Raw genomic sequence first — 16,465 nt, forward strand, 5'->3', positions numbered from 1 at the left:
GGATAACTCTTTGGAAAATCTCCTCTGTACCAGTTTAAATTATTTCCCACTATTTTCCATGATTTTTTCGGGACCAGGACAGTTTCCCACAGCTTACGGGAAAATGTTTCAGCCTTTTTGTCACTTACTTGTGGATCTACACGTAGTCTTACATAAGCCACTCTCTATGCTGTTTAAATTACTATTAAGAACACTTTTTTTCTTAATAGTAGGGATTCTCAGTTAATCACAAAGTGGGGATTTTTACTTATTTTCAAAGCACACATTTTTCTCTCTTTAGTTTGTTTGGGCAGAAGCTTGTTCACTGTCCCTGAAACTTTTAATTTTAAATCATCAGATGCTAAATCAAATGGTGAAAAAATGACAAATGCTCTTACTCCCTTCCCTTGTGCTCACTCATGCACCTCCAACCCCAAAAACACGCACCCCCCCTGAATACACCATTATCTCACCCTAAAAGTGGCCTGTTTAACATTTACAATTAACCGCAAAGTGGTCTCCACAGGCCGCACTGAGGCCTAGCACACATTTCGAGGTGCTCAAGCTCGGTGTTAGTTTCAGGCCAGAAACGGAGGTGTGGAAAAGGGAGAAATACGGGCGCCCTCTGCACAGGTTTCTGCGCTCTGTTCCCAACTGATCCGTCACCCAGCACAGTGTAAACTATATGTAGTGTTGAGGCACTTTGGCCAGGAAGACTGACAGAGCACACAAACACACCTGCACACACACACACAGACCTACACACACACAACAGTCATCTCCTGTGCTTCATCTGTTTCTGTAGCTCGTGGAGGAATGCAAGTGTTTGTGCTTTTTTCTGTTTGTGTGTGGGTGCAGAAGTCTAATGTGTGTATGTGGTGTGTGTGAATGCTTTGGTGTGTGTGTGTGTGCACTACAATAACCTATTTGTGGACAGTCGAATGCAAACAGCCCACTATAAGAGAAGTGTCCATGCAACCTCTGTGATTTATCACAATTATTACGGTATACTGTCAGTCAGAGCCTCATTCTGCATAGCATTTCAGAAGGCTTGGAAAGCGGGTGCTTTACCTCGTTGAATAATTTAAACAAAGGATTAGGACTAAAAGCACTACACCACAAATGATTATGAAGCACCTTTGTCAATGTTAAACTGCATGTAGCACCTCATACATTTTCATGTTTCCAAATAGCAACCAATGCAATAGTTCCGTATTGCATTCTAGTGCGTGCTGATTTTGGACCTTTGAGACAACTGGAGACTACTAAAGCTTCTTTACCTGATTTTACAACCCAAAGTTGTAAAAACATCTTAGTATGAGGGGTGCATAATTTACATCAGGCAAGCAATTCCTATAACATCTTCCATGTTACCCTGTCACTTTACCACATTCAGTATTATTTTTTATTCCATATTATTTTATTCTATATTATTTTATCGTATTTTATATTTTATTATATAGCTCTGCCAGTATTTTGTTTGACATTTTCTACATTTTATCTTGTTTATTATGTTTACTGTATGCACCTGCCCACCAAAGTAAATTCCTTGTTTGTGACTACTTACTTTAAACACTATTCTGATTCTGATAAATGGTACATTTAAGCAAACCGGCTAACTGAACAAGAAGATCAATAAGATGTCTTATGACCTGGTAGTAAAGGTTTAATACCATGTGATTGATGACACCCAAGTGCTAATAGCTCATCTGCTAGAGAAATCAGCATGAGTCAAATATGGGTGTAGGTTTCCGTAAGGAACTACAGAAATATACCTCAAAGTCCCATGGTTCCTCAGTCCCACCAAGTTTGGTAATAGAGATGTGGCCATGATAGTGGGTCACCATCACGCAAAATGCTCTGGCGAAAGGACCCCTGAGCACCCAAAGCCCCTGGACTCCCTGAGTAATAATCCAACTTTGAGATTTCCAAAACGTTTTGTCATCCTTTTAAAATAGAATGTTAAAACCAGATCAAAAACCTCCGGCATCGGGTTACCATTAGAGTGGGGAGGCAGAGAGGCGGAGAATGCATCCCCCTCTCTCTACCCCTCCTTCCCACCCTCTCTTCCCCTCATCCCTTGTTCACCCCGTTCCCAAAAGGCCAGAGGACATCAGCTGCTGTGATTGCAGTGTGCATCATAAACACTGTACCCCCTCCACATCCATGCACATTACATAGGAGACGTCTTTTTATCTCCCTCGAGTGAGACTGCCCTTGCCATTGTCAGACCACAGACACTCCACAGGAAACCACGATATGAACCAATTGTGCAGGATGGGTTCTTTTGATGTTTCGTTTTGTCATGCAGCTTCTCCCAGTTCGCTGTGTGCAGTGGTGACCGAAAGTGCTTTGGGTTTTCAATGGTGAGCCTTCATGTGGTTTTTGGGCAGCTTTTAGTGTGTTTCCTCTGCTCGGATTCCCATTAGCAATGTGTTCTCAGTATTGCATTTTTGCTTGACATAATCCAGGTGAAAGACTGTTTTCCAAAATTCCAGTTAGTGTCATTTTGTTCAAGGTTTAACCTGCCACTTTGGAGATTAGGAACTAAAAGGGCTGTCTACTCAGAGAGGTGGGTCGTTCTCTTTCTAAAGAGTTCTCCAGCTGAGAGAGAGGGAGGGAGGGAGCTGTGCCAGCACGGTATCAGCCAAATAACTTCCTGTAACTATTTATGATTAATATAAAGTTTGTTAAGAGCAGAAAGTCCAGAAGTGCAGTCCGAGAGTGATTTGCCATGAGAGTTTTGTAACATTGGGGTGACTTTGAATCTTGAGCCAGACACATTTTTAGAGAAAGAGTCTGGCAAGTTGGACTCAGACTTCAACAACCCAATTCCCTCCAAGACCTCAGTCAGGACCATTTACAGAAAAGCTACAGTACTATACAGCACACACTATATATTTGTGGTTGTTCAGAAAGTTGATATATGAAGGGTTTTGGTTTCCCTTGTATAAAGTTTGACTGCTATGCCTTTGTTAAAAATAGCATAATGTAAAAAATCCAACTTTAAACAGTATGAGATGACATGGTTCAGAATTGCAGAACACTATTAACATCAACCCTAAAACCTGTTAGAAGCATCGAAACAGCACTCTGACATTCCTCTGACAGTAAGTACACTGAATGGCTCTGGATGGCTGTGTGCAGTGGGGATGTGCTTGTGTGTCTGCACAGGGTCAGATCATGGAATCACTGTTGTTTGTTTATTGAGGTCAGCTGTAAAAACGGAACCATTCCTTGACTAAGATGTGAACACCCTTCGTCTGAAGTTAAGGGTCTGTGTCATTTGTTTTAGGCTTCATCAACAGTATGTCAGTTGTATGCCTTTGACAGGGCATGAACACATCCGATAACATTGAATTAGAGACGTTTTGATCATGCTTGCTCTGACACTCCCCTCTGTCTCCTCTCTTCTCTAGAAACTAGCTGCTCGGCTTCCCAAGACACGAGAGGCCAGGGACGTGACCCAGAGCTGTGTGTGTCCACCAGGTAAGTCCTCCTTTATCCACTCGGCTCACCTCTGAGCTGGGCTCCGCTCTGGTGTAGTTAAGAGTCTTTTTCAGCCACCGCCACTAATCACAGCCGCTCAAATCTTGCTTTGGTTTCCTCCCTCTGGGTGAGGGGAATTTGCCCTCTTTATATGGGTCACTACCTTAAGTAGGTAGGAGTAGTAGGGGTGGGACGTTTATGGCGCTTGGCTACTGCCTAGGGGTGAGATATTGATCCCTGTTAGTGAGATCTTCCCCTAAAGGTGTTTGTTACCTGAGAAAATCATATAAGGATCTTTTGGAGGAAGGGTTTTTCGCACAAAGGCTTCTCTTGTTTACAGTTGAAGGGCCTCATTCAGAGTTTGGTTTTACTAGTGGGATGGTATCATTTATGTTAGTTTGGTCGTCAATGGGAACAGTGTGCAACTCCCATGCAATCAGTGTAAGGTGAGAGAAGTCAGGGTTATCTCCGTTGGTTTATAACACCTTTAGGCAGGTAATGACGTTTTTATGATCGAAGGCACCTCCGTGAGGGTAACTAATGGCTCATGCGCATGCAAAGCTTTTGTTTTCTTAACTGTGTGAAATCTCTCATTACGGACACGGAGGCAAACAATACAAACAGTTTGTACAAACACAGTATCGCAGCAAGGTTAGAGGGTAAAAAAAAATGCCTCAAAGATCAAAGTAGAGTGTAAATGGATACCCAGTCATAGTAGCTGGGGCAGTAAGGCACAATGACGGATTCCCCTCGCAGTGTCAGGAAGGGACAACAAATGCAAGGATATCCAACAGGTTTTACTAGTATACCACTATCTGCCACACTTGATACTATGCATGCCAACTGGTGCCCTCATTTTGCACTTGTGCCCTCGGGCCAGCTTCACCATGACGACAGGTGGAGGTGTATTTTGGGCACAGTTGGGTCAGTGGCATTTGACAATGGTTGCAGCAGAGGGCATTCTGTGTCACATTGGTTCATGATGGAATCTGGCGTGACGAGGTGCCATCATCAGGGCATTCCTGGGTAAGGATGGCAAGGCATCCCACTGATAACTAGCCATATCCGCCACCCTCTACACACAGTGTTGTCCCATTGTGGTGTAACATTGTGACCCGTGGAATTGAAAGATTTAAAATCTTATCCTTGGACTTGAATTATGCTGGCGTAGTCTTTGTTTTGGAACGACATTAAAACATTATTCCATTCAAGTAGAATTCCGTGTGTGTTTTCAGATCCCAGTTAGGTTAACTGAAGTGAATGAGCTGTACTGAGAATTGTGTGTGACTCCCATTTGAGAAGCCACCTCAGTCACCACAGACACCTGTTTCCCTGCTCCCCTATCCCGGTGTCACTCATTAAGTAATTACGCAGTGTCGAGTCTGTCTGCAGGACACTGAAGGATTTGGGAATGCCAATGTCCGTGAGGCTCTGCATATGATTATATTATTCTCCACGTCACGGTGTCCGTGAACCTTACGTGTGTCTCTGTGTGTTTGTTGTCATGGTTTTGTGTGTTTGTGTGCGTTTGAACATTTTCACGTGGGCCCACATATGTCTGCCTGCTCGCCTGAGCCAAACACGTCTGTGAGAACCAGGGGGCGTGAGAGCGTCCACACATTAGTGCTAATTGGCCTTGTCAATAGGATGCTAGGCTTTTAACGGGTCAGTGAATGTCTTTGGAGGTCCTCTGAAGAGCGGTTGGGACGCACACGCAGTCACAGCCCCGGAGACGAGGGCCTCGTGTTGCAGGTGTGGGGAGCTCTTTCAACTCTGACCATCCCAGATGGTCGGTGTGTTTTATGGGCAGAGCCGACTGTTTGTGAGTTCCCGGTCCCACAGCTCAGACTGCTGTGAAAGGATCCTGAGAAGACGTGCTGTGTTGTTTTGAACCCACATATTGCATAAGGTCTGGCTCGACGTCGACGAAATGCATCAGCCTCACACAGGGAAGCGTTTTTTAGGTGGTGGGGCTACAACATATATCTACTGTGACCTTACGGCTTTGCACCATAGGCTACGGATATTCTAAAGGCTATCGTCTTGCTCTTATTCCAGGATTACGGCCTACCATCCATCACCTCCACTCTTATTGTGTAAAGACCTCTCCATTGATGTCCCTTTCAACAATGACACAGGGCCCCTGGACGGCCCAATGGCTCCAGCCCTCCACCCTCGCTGCGGTGCACTGTGGGATATGTATATGTATGGCTATACAGTGCTCCCAGCGCCCACCTGGCTACTGCCAATCAAAGAGCGGCACACAGCGTTCAGATGGCTCCCATTCCTTTGTTTATTTTCAGTGCCGGGCGACCAGAGCCATAGCGAGCCCACTTCCCTGGTCCTCAAGAGGCCCCCGTGAACAGACCCTAAGACAAGAGAGCAAGCCACTATTGTAATTTAGCCTATATGTTATGGCGTGTAATTGTGCGGCTGAGGTATAGTGGTTAAAGAATTGAAGATTGATGAACTCAGGGAACAGATTAATGAGCGTCGTTCATCACAAAGTGGAATCCTTATACTTTGTAGGCTTTTGTTTTCCAAAAAGGTTTATTTAGGCCGAGGCTACATCGAAATGTTCTCCCAGAAGTCAAATCAGCGTAAACAATGTGTTAGATATTGACCCAGAAGTTGAATCTGACTTTCTGTTGAAGTTATGTTGAAATGCCTCACCTGTCTTTTGAACACAAGGAAAATAACATAAATAGCGTTTCCTGTGTCATGTCGAGGAGGTTTTGGGCTGTCAGTTGAAGGACACTTGGTATTATTCTGGGCTTGACATGTTTGTGAGCCAGTGAACAATCACCTCATGTACGGACATGCTAAAAGCAGAGTAAGGTGGGTATTTGCTCATATATTCAGCGTTCACGTTTTTACGTTAACAATAAAGTCTGTCACACGTGTATGTTGCGACTTCTGCTTTTGTAACAACAACATTGCCCAACTCCTTACCGGTACTCAAACATTCTATTTTTAAGAGGGGTTGTCGGAAATAAACAAGTCAGACATTTTCAATCGCTGAGTGCTTTCATGTCAACAGTCTGGCTATGCGGAGATGTGTACATCCCTCTGAGTGAAGCATTGCATGTTCTCATATCTAAACATGGCACCATTGACGGGACGGCTAAAGCCCTATGTGTGTCACCTTCCAATTAGCTCACAGTCACATGTTGACCAAGCTGGTTCAGAGAAAGAGCACATTCTTAGCCTGGATTAGAATATTCCACAAAGCCTTATGGTTTAAGACTTTATTTTGATTGGCATGAATTGGCATTAATCAGACATTTTAATGACTTGCATGCCTTTAGTTTTTGACGAACAGCTAACCACATACTGTAGATATTGTAAATGCCAGTTAACTTTGTTTGCATTGATTCGTTTTTGCAGTATTTGGCAGTAGAGGTTGAGAATCCCAATAAAATATATCACATCCTTCTTAAGAGGATGACATATTTGCTGTGGCTGTGTTATGAAATACAAATAAAACATATACATCTAAAACAAATGTTTGGCCTGAATGTACTGGTACAGGAGGTAATAAAAAATAAGTGTATCCAAAGTCTAAGGAACCAAGATGTAGGAACATTTCATATTTCATATGTGGGACATGGTGCGAATGTGAACATCAAGCAAAAGGTCAGGAAGTCCGTGGCCCAGTCAGATAAACAAGAGCGGGAGAGGAGGGAGCGATCTGTAATTGGAGCATTGTTAAAAGCGGTGTGTTTCTCCCACGGAGGATACAGTGTGTATACGTTAACCCCCCTAAGATTTACGGCTATGAAAATACGTGAGAGTGAGTGTTTATCAGCCCTGTCCAACACTCACCAACAGTGTTTACGTGAATATTTATTGCCATCGAAGTAGTCACGCATGTTGTGGATGAAACTGACTAATCGGGATTAATTGAACGATCATAAAATTAACTTAGATACTTGTACTCTTTTTTTATTGAAGTGGTTATCAAGTTGTCAATCAAAGAATAGATAAAAGCCAAGACCGTGATAACAGCATGATTGAATCCAGGCCACGTTGTTGTGGGACAAACTGAAGCGGACTTTCTTGGATGTCAAGTCAGAAGAAGGAAAGAAAAGGCAAACTCGGTACCCTCCTCATTTTGCTTGGCGATACTCTTTCCGCTCCATCAAATAACCCTAACTCCTCGGATTTAGTTGCTTTGTGCCTGGGGACGACAATGGTGGGAGCCATGCTTGGAGTCAAAGGGGGCGGGAGTTGCGGGTATGTGTCAGAGAGAGAGAGTGTGCACAGGTGTGTGTGAGTTTGCGTACTCCTGACCCTGTGTGTGTGTGTTTATGTATGCGAAGTGACTAGAGTTCTATCTTGGGAAGAGCGTGTCACTGGCACTCGTTCAGCCACTTCCTGGGACTGGATAACACGGCCCTTATCTTCCGTGCATTACTGCAGAGCAGGGCCCTGCTGTAGCTTACGTACCCCTTATCTGGGGGGATTAATCCTGGTTAAAAAGGGGGGATGGAGTGAATGAGAAAGGATAGCAGGAAAGGGGGCAGGGAGAAGGGGAGGTAAAGGCCTTCTAAGCCCACTGCTAGAGAGGGAGGAAGTGGGCTTTGACAATTTACCTGGCCGAGCTCCGAGAGGAAGCTGCATCCAGTGTGTTCGCTGGATTGTAATCAGAGAACAGACCCCCCCCCCCCCCTTGCCGCCTGCCCGCCCCCTCCCCCTCCTCCTAATGCCACACAGGCTGGCAGCCTGGCGTCGTAGGCATAGCTGACCCTCACCCCTCTTCCATTCACCCTCCCCGCCCCCCCCCCCCTGCCAGAATAATGGTGAATGAGACGGGCAGCAGGGCTGCCGCTGCCACCCGCCAGGGCCCACTTACACACACACACCCGCACACGCACACACACAGACTTGCATACACACACCATCTGGGATGGGGCCGGGCATGATAGACAGATTTAAAGAGCTGCATGACATAGACATCATTTTTTCGATCCCTCTTGTCCGCAATGTGTCACATTGACATTAGGCAGCACGGTTGGTGTGCGGAGGGGGAACAAAGAATAAGGCTCCAAAGGTTTGTTATTGGAACAATGGACATGAAAACCCAGTAGCTCATCATTTCGGCCACCTATTTTAAGCCATCAGAATCGATTCCAGTTATTTATCGCCAGCACAATATTGCACTCAACAACAGAGTTGTGTTTACTCAAACATTACAGTGGACATGGACACATCTATTCTTAGTGACTGGACATTTGCAGTGAAAGAAGCTTAGTTGTGCCTGTCCGTCAATCTAAATTTGACCTGCTTATAAGTGGAGCGGCGCTTGGGGAGACGGTGCTGTGTGAAAACATTGTGACTTTATTTTATTGCTCAAGGTACAAACACTTGTCAGACAGGCTCCATTGCCAGCATGCTGGTTTGGCTTGTAGGGCACATTTGGGTAGCTGGCACGCAGAGCTCTCAGAGTATGCCCATAGCCAGCCTGCTGACAGACCAAAGCAGCACCTAGTGCCAGATCAAAGAGAGTAGGGAAAAAAAAACTGTCTGTGTGTAAGTGCAAGAGAGGAAGAGTGTGTGAGTAATGTCTGGTGTAGTGGGGGGTCGGGGGTCGAGGGTGGGGGGTGGGAGAGAGTCCATAAGGACAGACAGTTCTGTTCATTGAAAGAAAATGAGCTAACTGAGAACAAAATCTTCAGGGGAGGGGGTCAGTTACACCTGTCCACCCCTGTTCATTTTTTCTCAAACCTTTTCATAATCACCCCATCCATCCAATTGCTGTCGATAAAAGTCCCCCCCCCCCCATGACCCTTGTAAACAAGAGGCTTCCTCTAATCTTTGCACCGATGGAGGGGGAAGGGGGGGAGCATGGGGTCGCTGGGGTGGTTATTTAAGGAGTCCCCCAAGTTCACCTTGACATGTCTGCTGACAGGAAGAGCGGCCAGCAGATCCCCTTTCTTCGCCTGTGATTAGTTTTCACAGCAGCTGCCAGTGTGCAGCCATACTTGGGGTGGGGCTGCCGCTGGTCCCAGAGAGAGAGAGAGGGAGAGAGAGAGAGAGAGAGAGAGAGAGAGAGAGAGAGAGAGAGAGAGAGAGAGAGAGAGAGAGAGAGAGAGAGAGAGAGAGAGAGAGGAGACTGACCAGTGTGGGGGGACAGAAGGAGAGAGGGAAGGATGGAGGAAAGTGTGTCGGACGGATGGAAGAGTTCCAGAAACAGGAAGCTCAACACGGGAGGGATAATGGTGTACGCATTCAACAGAAACGTTGAACATTTTAGCCGAGAGAAAGAGGGAACGGTTAGAGGATTGGGGAGTGTTCAGAGGGCGAAGGAAGAGAAAGTAACACACCCCTCTGAGGTACGGTAGGTGAGGGAGACACTGAGACACAGTAGAATTCCAGTTGACCATCTGGTTTTCCGATCAAGATCCTGGTCCTGGTCAAAGAGTTTGCCCAATCCCCTCCCACTGTTCCAACACCGATACAGCTTCCACATCCTAAACCTGTTAGCATCTTGTTTGTAGAACTTTAACGGCCAACTCTTAATGCTCTACTCAGGAAGAGACGCCTTTAAGGCTGTTTGTCTACCCCGCTGGCCATTTCCGTGTTGAATTGTAGAAAGAGCTGAGCAAACACAGCGTATGCTGTGAAGTATGGACTCTGTATTGAGTATTTGACAAATAAGATTTGTGCCGATTCTTTCAAATGAAAGTACCTCAGACATGTGCCAAATGTAGGCTTATTCTAAGTAGAGGATTGAATTATGGAAATGGTATCATTTAACCTTATTCTGTGCATGCTGCGTGATTGGGATTTAGGAAATGCGCAGTCATTCAGCGAGTAAGTCACAAGTGGGCAGCCATTTTGCCTTTTACAAATAAAAGCATGATAGTGAATATGTAGAGGTGCAATTAGGTGTAATTCAAGCTGACCCCACAACCACTGAGTCTCCCAGAACAATTACTGCTGAGATTGCTGTATTGAAAAAAAAAAAAACGAATGAAATTGAGACTGGCTTTCTTGCTTACAGTTGCGGTCAAATCAAGGGGTAGAAACCACAATTCAATGCTACGCTACGGTGGTCTAACCCAACTTTAGGAATTGTTTACTTGAATTAATATCTGTGTGCTTGGTTGGAACTTGTCAAGAGCTGCTGACAGCGCATGCACATGGCGGAAATCATGTCTACATATTGACTGATTTCCTGGCAAATAAACTATGAAGAAGATGGAGTTTTGCCAAATAGAAGGTTGGCCCACGTTGGCCCCTTCAGACTCTCAGTAAACGGGCATTGGTCAAATGGTAACCCCTGACGTTCCTTTGAAAATTTCAAATACCATGGCTATTCTCAATTGTATCGCAGAACAGTATAGATGTGTGGTCCATGAGAATTTGACATCTTCATGACTGTGGCGAGCTGAATATTGAAAACCTGCAGGCAGGAGCACATTTTTCTCAAAATTGCATTTGGATTTAAACCAACAAAAATAAACATGCAATTCCATGAATCTCTGGTGTTTGGAAGAGTGTGAGTAGGTAAGCAGATGGTTGGGAAATGAGAATAAACATCTACCAATAAAATGTGACTCCAATATAAAGGAAGCAACTCACACAGAAGGAAGCAAGGCAAACAAAGATGTACACAACAGGCCTAAATGTTTCAAGATTCGTGATGTCTGCTCTGCACCAATACAAAGGATTGCATGAATCTAACCGAAGTCTTAAAAAAAAAAATAAGGTTATTCTATGTATCAACCCCTCTCATCTGTGCCCACAGATGATTTTTATAGCTTCATAATGAGTGAGTTATGCATGAAATGTAATAGCGATTCAGAATTGCTGCAAATGCAAAACTGTTGTTGTAATGGAAAGCTAATCATGTTATAATCAGTGGAACACCCTTATCCTTATAATGTAGGTGTGGTAGCCCCTCGAGTCGCCATGGGGAAGTCGTACTGGAAATTCAGTTAGCCAATAATACTGAACTGTGATGTTTTTGTTTAGTGTTATGAAAGTGTTGCTACAGATATTTATTTATTTGGAGTATATTTCTGTACTGTGCAGAATGTGCGGTCACCACAGACATGGTTGCCCTCCTGATGATATGCGGTCTCACCTGTAGGCTGTGTGACACACTAGCTTCAAAACATGCTACCAGATCTGCTGCCCCCCCCCCAGACTGTTCAGTTATACGCAGTTTAACACATTTGTGTAATTAAGATACATTTGTTTGATAATTGGTGTTTACAGGAAGAGTGGGGCCTAAATACCAGGTGTCATGTGAATGTGTGGTTTCCAGGCCTGGGACCCCACCGAAACGCACACACACGCACACACAAACACACGCACGCCGACACACACACGCGCACACGCGCACACACACACACACCCACACACACACACACTGTAAGCACACTGTAAACACACTGCCACATTACAAACACAGAAAGCCACACACATGCTCTTTCCCACTATTTCCCAGAGGGCCATCTCGTGTTGGCACCGTCCGCGGAGGCCCCCTCGCTCACTCCAGACATCCTGTGGGCATCGTAGCGGACCGTGGCGAGCGAGCAAACCCACAGGGAGCACGCTCTTATGTTAACAGAGCTGGGATGGTTGCCAACGACAATACAATTCATTGAAACTCAGAGGGAAAAGCTTGTATTTCTCCCATTGGCTCCAGAGGGCAACGGCAGTAAATGGAACAGTACAGTAGTTGAAACTGCAGAAGCCATTTACAAAAGGTCGTGTGTCACCTTTTTAGTTTGCAAGTAATTACAGACTTCAAGACCAAAAGTCAAATACGCACTGCAACACACACACACACACACACCCTCACCACCAACCGCACATTGAGGATTGCCTGAATTTATGTCTCGGAGTGCAATGAAAACACCGGCGCCTTGATTGTTAATATGGGCTATTAATGGTGTGGATGTGTTGTACTCGCAGCTAATGGACCTGAAGAAGTGGGCCATCTGCTTCACATCATCCTCTGATTGAAAGAAGGAGCGGAACCCTCCTGTACTGTTGTTGATGGATAAAAGCTTGTGTAAGGACTGCCCTCCCGGCCTTGTGTGAGTGCACTGTGTCCCGGCAGCAACATCAACAGTTAATGAAGGGAGGATGAGTTCGTTTGCCAACGTTAAAGGATGGATGTCGCCGTACTTCTGAGGACTGGAGGACTTGCTCGGGATGTTGTTGTTGGAATGGTCCTCTGATTTCTGACTTGCTTCTTGACGAATCGTTTGTAACCTTGTCTCTTAGACATTATTTAGCATCCTAGAAGTCTGGGTATTTATTTATGTGTTACTTGTAAATACATCAGGACTTTTAGTCTGGAGAATAAACACACACACATACATACACTTGTATACTGACACAGAAATGTAGGGGGCTATGAAACCTAAGCTGTGAAGCTTAGAGATGTGATGTACAGGATACTCATCTCTACCAAACATGGGCCCCTTCTAACAGACCACAACGAGGCTGTCCATTTCATATTACATCACACAAGTAAAAAAAAAAAAAAAAAAAGAAGATGGCTATTTAAATTTGAGTGTTTGGATCTCATGGCTTATATTTCATGGGTACATGGAGCAATTGTATAGGACTTTGTCCCAGTCCTCGAATAATGGTTTTCCACATTTTCCCAAGATTGGACTGTTGAGTTCTTTTAGTGGGTATTTTTGATAGCCCACTGGAATGGAAACTCCATAACAAATTACCCCTCCATCAACGCAAAGTGACACCTTTAAAGCCATGTTGAAAATAACATATAAATGATTCACTTTTCATTGAAGAAGTTGAGCCAGAGAATATCCTCTCATTTTAGGATTAGGTTACTGTATAATATTTCGGTACCTGCGTAAAACCATACAATGCTTTTTTAAATATGTATAAATTACTAAACGTATAGGTAATGGTGGCTACCCACATCAGAGAGCTGTTCTATAATGTTTCTGAAATACCCGTGACGTCTGGAGCAAGGTCACATCAATGAAGGGATTGTTTTTTCTTAATAAAAGGCCCAAGCTTTCATGCTGTCTTTATATCAATAAGGACCTTTCCAGATGTCTAAATATGAGAAGGTTTACGCTTTTGCTTTTGTGTTACAACATCAGGCACCGATTTCGCTGATCGGCCTTGGGGCTCATAGCCCATGCATTCCCCCCCTTCTCTCAATGGCCTTTTCATATGAAACAATAACCTTGCAGGATCTTTGATGCACACAGCCACGTTATATGGGCGACTTCCCTTAAAACGGTGACATGACTTGGTAGAAATGCAGACTTGCTTAATGTGACTTTAATTGCCTGGCAGGACTTCTGATATAACGTAATCTCTTTTGAGCCATAGGTTATATAGGTTGCAATCATCTATGTCACCCTGTTTGACTAGCTTTGTCTTCTGACCACTAATTAAAGCTTTACTCTAATCATGACATAAGGCGGTAACCAACAACAGTTCAGTGGGGTGGAAACACTATCAGGAGCTTATATGAACCAAGGCTCATGTGACTCTGTTTTCTCAACCCATCTTCTCTACCATCTATTCCATCATAGTCCTAGTTAGGAACTATCCTTTCCTTTCCTGGAAGATGAACACTAAAGGGAGCACTGGTGCTGCATCACAAACACACACCAAAGGTACCGCCAGTTCACGGATCTGTTACAGGCCAAAGAAGATTCCACTTAGGGTCAACCTGCCCCCGACCCTGCCCACTCCCTTCTACCCTAAAATTACCCCCCGATGATCTGGGAAAATTCACCGGAGATCTCAGAGGCGCTTTAGGAGGACAGAGGACATACAGATTAGTCTCTCTATCTCTCTCTCTCTCTCTCTCTCTCTCTCTCTCTCTCTCTCTCTCTCTCTCTCTCTCTCTCTCTCTCTCTCTCTCTCTCTCTCTCTCTGTGCTTTGAGTTGGGGGACACACTCTTCCTCTGTGTCCCTTTCTCTGTCTCTCTGTGTCCCTGTCTCTCTCTCTTTCCCTGTCTCTTTTTTTCTCTTCCTGTCTCATCCTTTCCCTACCCTCCAGTGCCTCAATTGTCGACGGTTGAACATTGTAGTCCAGTCTTTACCTAGCACTATCTTAATCATCCTTCCTAAACCTCTTCACCCCTGGTGTTCCTGTGCCCCCCCCCCCCCCCCCACACACACACACACACACACTACCACCCACTTCCCGTAACCTCTCAACACCCCCCTCTGATCCTCTTAAGAGCTAATTAGACCTATTAAAAAGATAGGCAGTGTTTCCTTCTCTTTGTTTGTCTTGGCCGGCCTGGCTGAAGGCTGTCAGCCTCTACCTCATCAGTTGGTTTACAGCCTACCCTGCACATGCACACACACGCGCGGATGCACACACACACACACACATTGGAACTGAGCCATGTTATTTGAAATGGCATCTCTCACCTCAAGTTAAAACCAAGGCATCTGATTATCAGTTGAGAGGAGGATCTTAAATGTAATTCATGTGGGAGAATATTACTCAGTTGTTAGGGAACAACATGATTCAGTAAGTTCAGGTTAGGGAAGGTACAAGGGGCATGATTGCTCGGTTGGCTTGTGGCGTGACCACTATGTGATGCCAACTCATTATGAAGTATGCGGCAGGTTATTTACTTGAATGATGAGCATCTGTCTTGGTCTGCCAAGGGGTCAATACTGATATTTCCTGTGTGGCGTCCAGGAGACTAGAAGTAAAGGTCATGTTGAGGTACACATTTCTCTCAGATTTGGTTTACTCTTCACTTCTGTCACCCTTTCACGTGTCACTTTCCCCATTCTAGAGATCCTTATCATTGACAGGAAGACGATAATAGCGTTCCCATGTTAAACATTTGTCATGCAATCATAACAAACAGAACTGTTGATATATTCTCCTGTATCCTTTGGAATATGGCCGACCTCATGGTAGTTCTCTCAGTGTAAGGCTGCGAGGAGTTGTTTGGTGAAGAGGTCAAACCATGATGTGTTACAATGCAAACCCAATATACAGAGAGAGAGACACAGAGAGATCATCTTGCATATTTAATTAGACACGGTAAAACTGGTAAAGTTTTTTTGTTCTTCTTCCTCTCTCTCTCTCTCTCTCTCTCTCTCTCTCTCTCTCTCTCTCTCTCTCTCTCTCTCTCTCTCTCTCTCTCTCTCTCTCTCTCTCTCTCTTTCTCTTTCTCTTTATCTCCCTCTTTTCTCTATCTCTTATTCGCTTTCTCTCTTTCTGTCTCCCCCATAGTCCTAGGTTTCCCCTTTAAACATAATGTGGGTCTTCAAGGAAACAATCAACTCCATCTTCAATAGACGCTTTGTCAGTATGTGGACTTGTACGTGAGCTCCAGGGTGCGTCAAATTCCTTTCCCCCACAGAAGAATGTGCGCAGCTCCCACGTAGGAGCTGTGCTTCTCTCCGTTTGCCTTGCAAAGCCGTTAGTGCGTCAATCCTCCGAGGTGAAGGAGAAAAATGTGGAGAAGCTCTATGGATTTTCCAGAGGTTCTGGATCATGGCCTAGCCACCACGACACCCGAAGCCCAAAGTGGCGGACCTAGGGTCAGCTTAAAAGAGTGTGAATAAGAAGAACAGTGAGGTGATCGAATTGCTCAAATTCCATTGTTATATGAGACTCGAGTTTTCCGTGGAATTTTGTTCAGGCACTGTAGGAGACCAAAACCCATCCAGGCCTTACACACCGAATGTCATCGTTAACCAATCACCTCCAAGGGGTCCTGTTATGGCCCTCGCTGGTGTGGTCGACTTCTGCATCTATTTTTCATTCCACCAGTTGGTCCAATAAAGAAAACGTACAAATGCATCTGTTTTGAAAGATGAGAGCTCCGGGTTGGCTCAGTAAAGGTCTGGGAAAGTGTAACCCAGTAGACATGGTGTTCAGGTCAGAGACTGAAATAAGGGTGAAGCTTCTCCATAGGGCCCCCCTGGTCTTCTGCTCTTTATTACAGTGGAAAAGCTTAACAGGCGCTTGTCAATTACAAGTCAGCAAGCAAGCCCAGCAGGGGAATAC

The 16,465-nt window shown here is 44.9% G+C and overlaps 1 protein-coding gene across 1 annotated transcript in view; it reads left to right on the forward strand.

Moving 5' to 3' along the window:
• Positions 1-16,465, forward strand: part of col13a1 (collagen, type XIII, alpha 1) — a gene marked incomplete in the record, with an annotated part of 82,478 nt that overhangs the window by 1,824 nt on the left and 64,189 nt on the right. Inside the window, 1 exon segment of the mRNA XM_067236013.1 lies at positions 3,399-3,468. Coding sequence (XP_067092114.1) covers positions 3,399-3,468 — 70 coding nt within the window.

Source organism: Osmerus mordax, chromosome 5 (genome assembly GCF_038355195.1).
Source record: "Osmerus mordax isolate fOsmMor3 chromosome 5, fOsmMor3.pri, whole genome shotgun sequence".
NCBI classification, from domain to species: Eukaryota; Metazoa; Chordata; class Actinopteri; order Osmeriformes; family Osmeridae; genus Osmerus; species Osmerus mordax.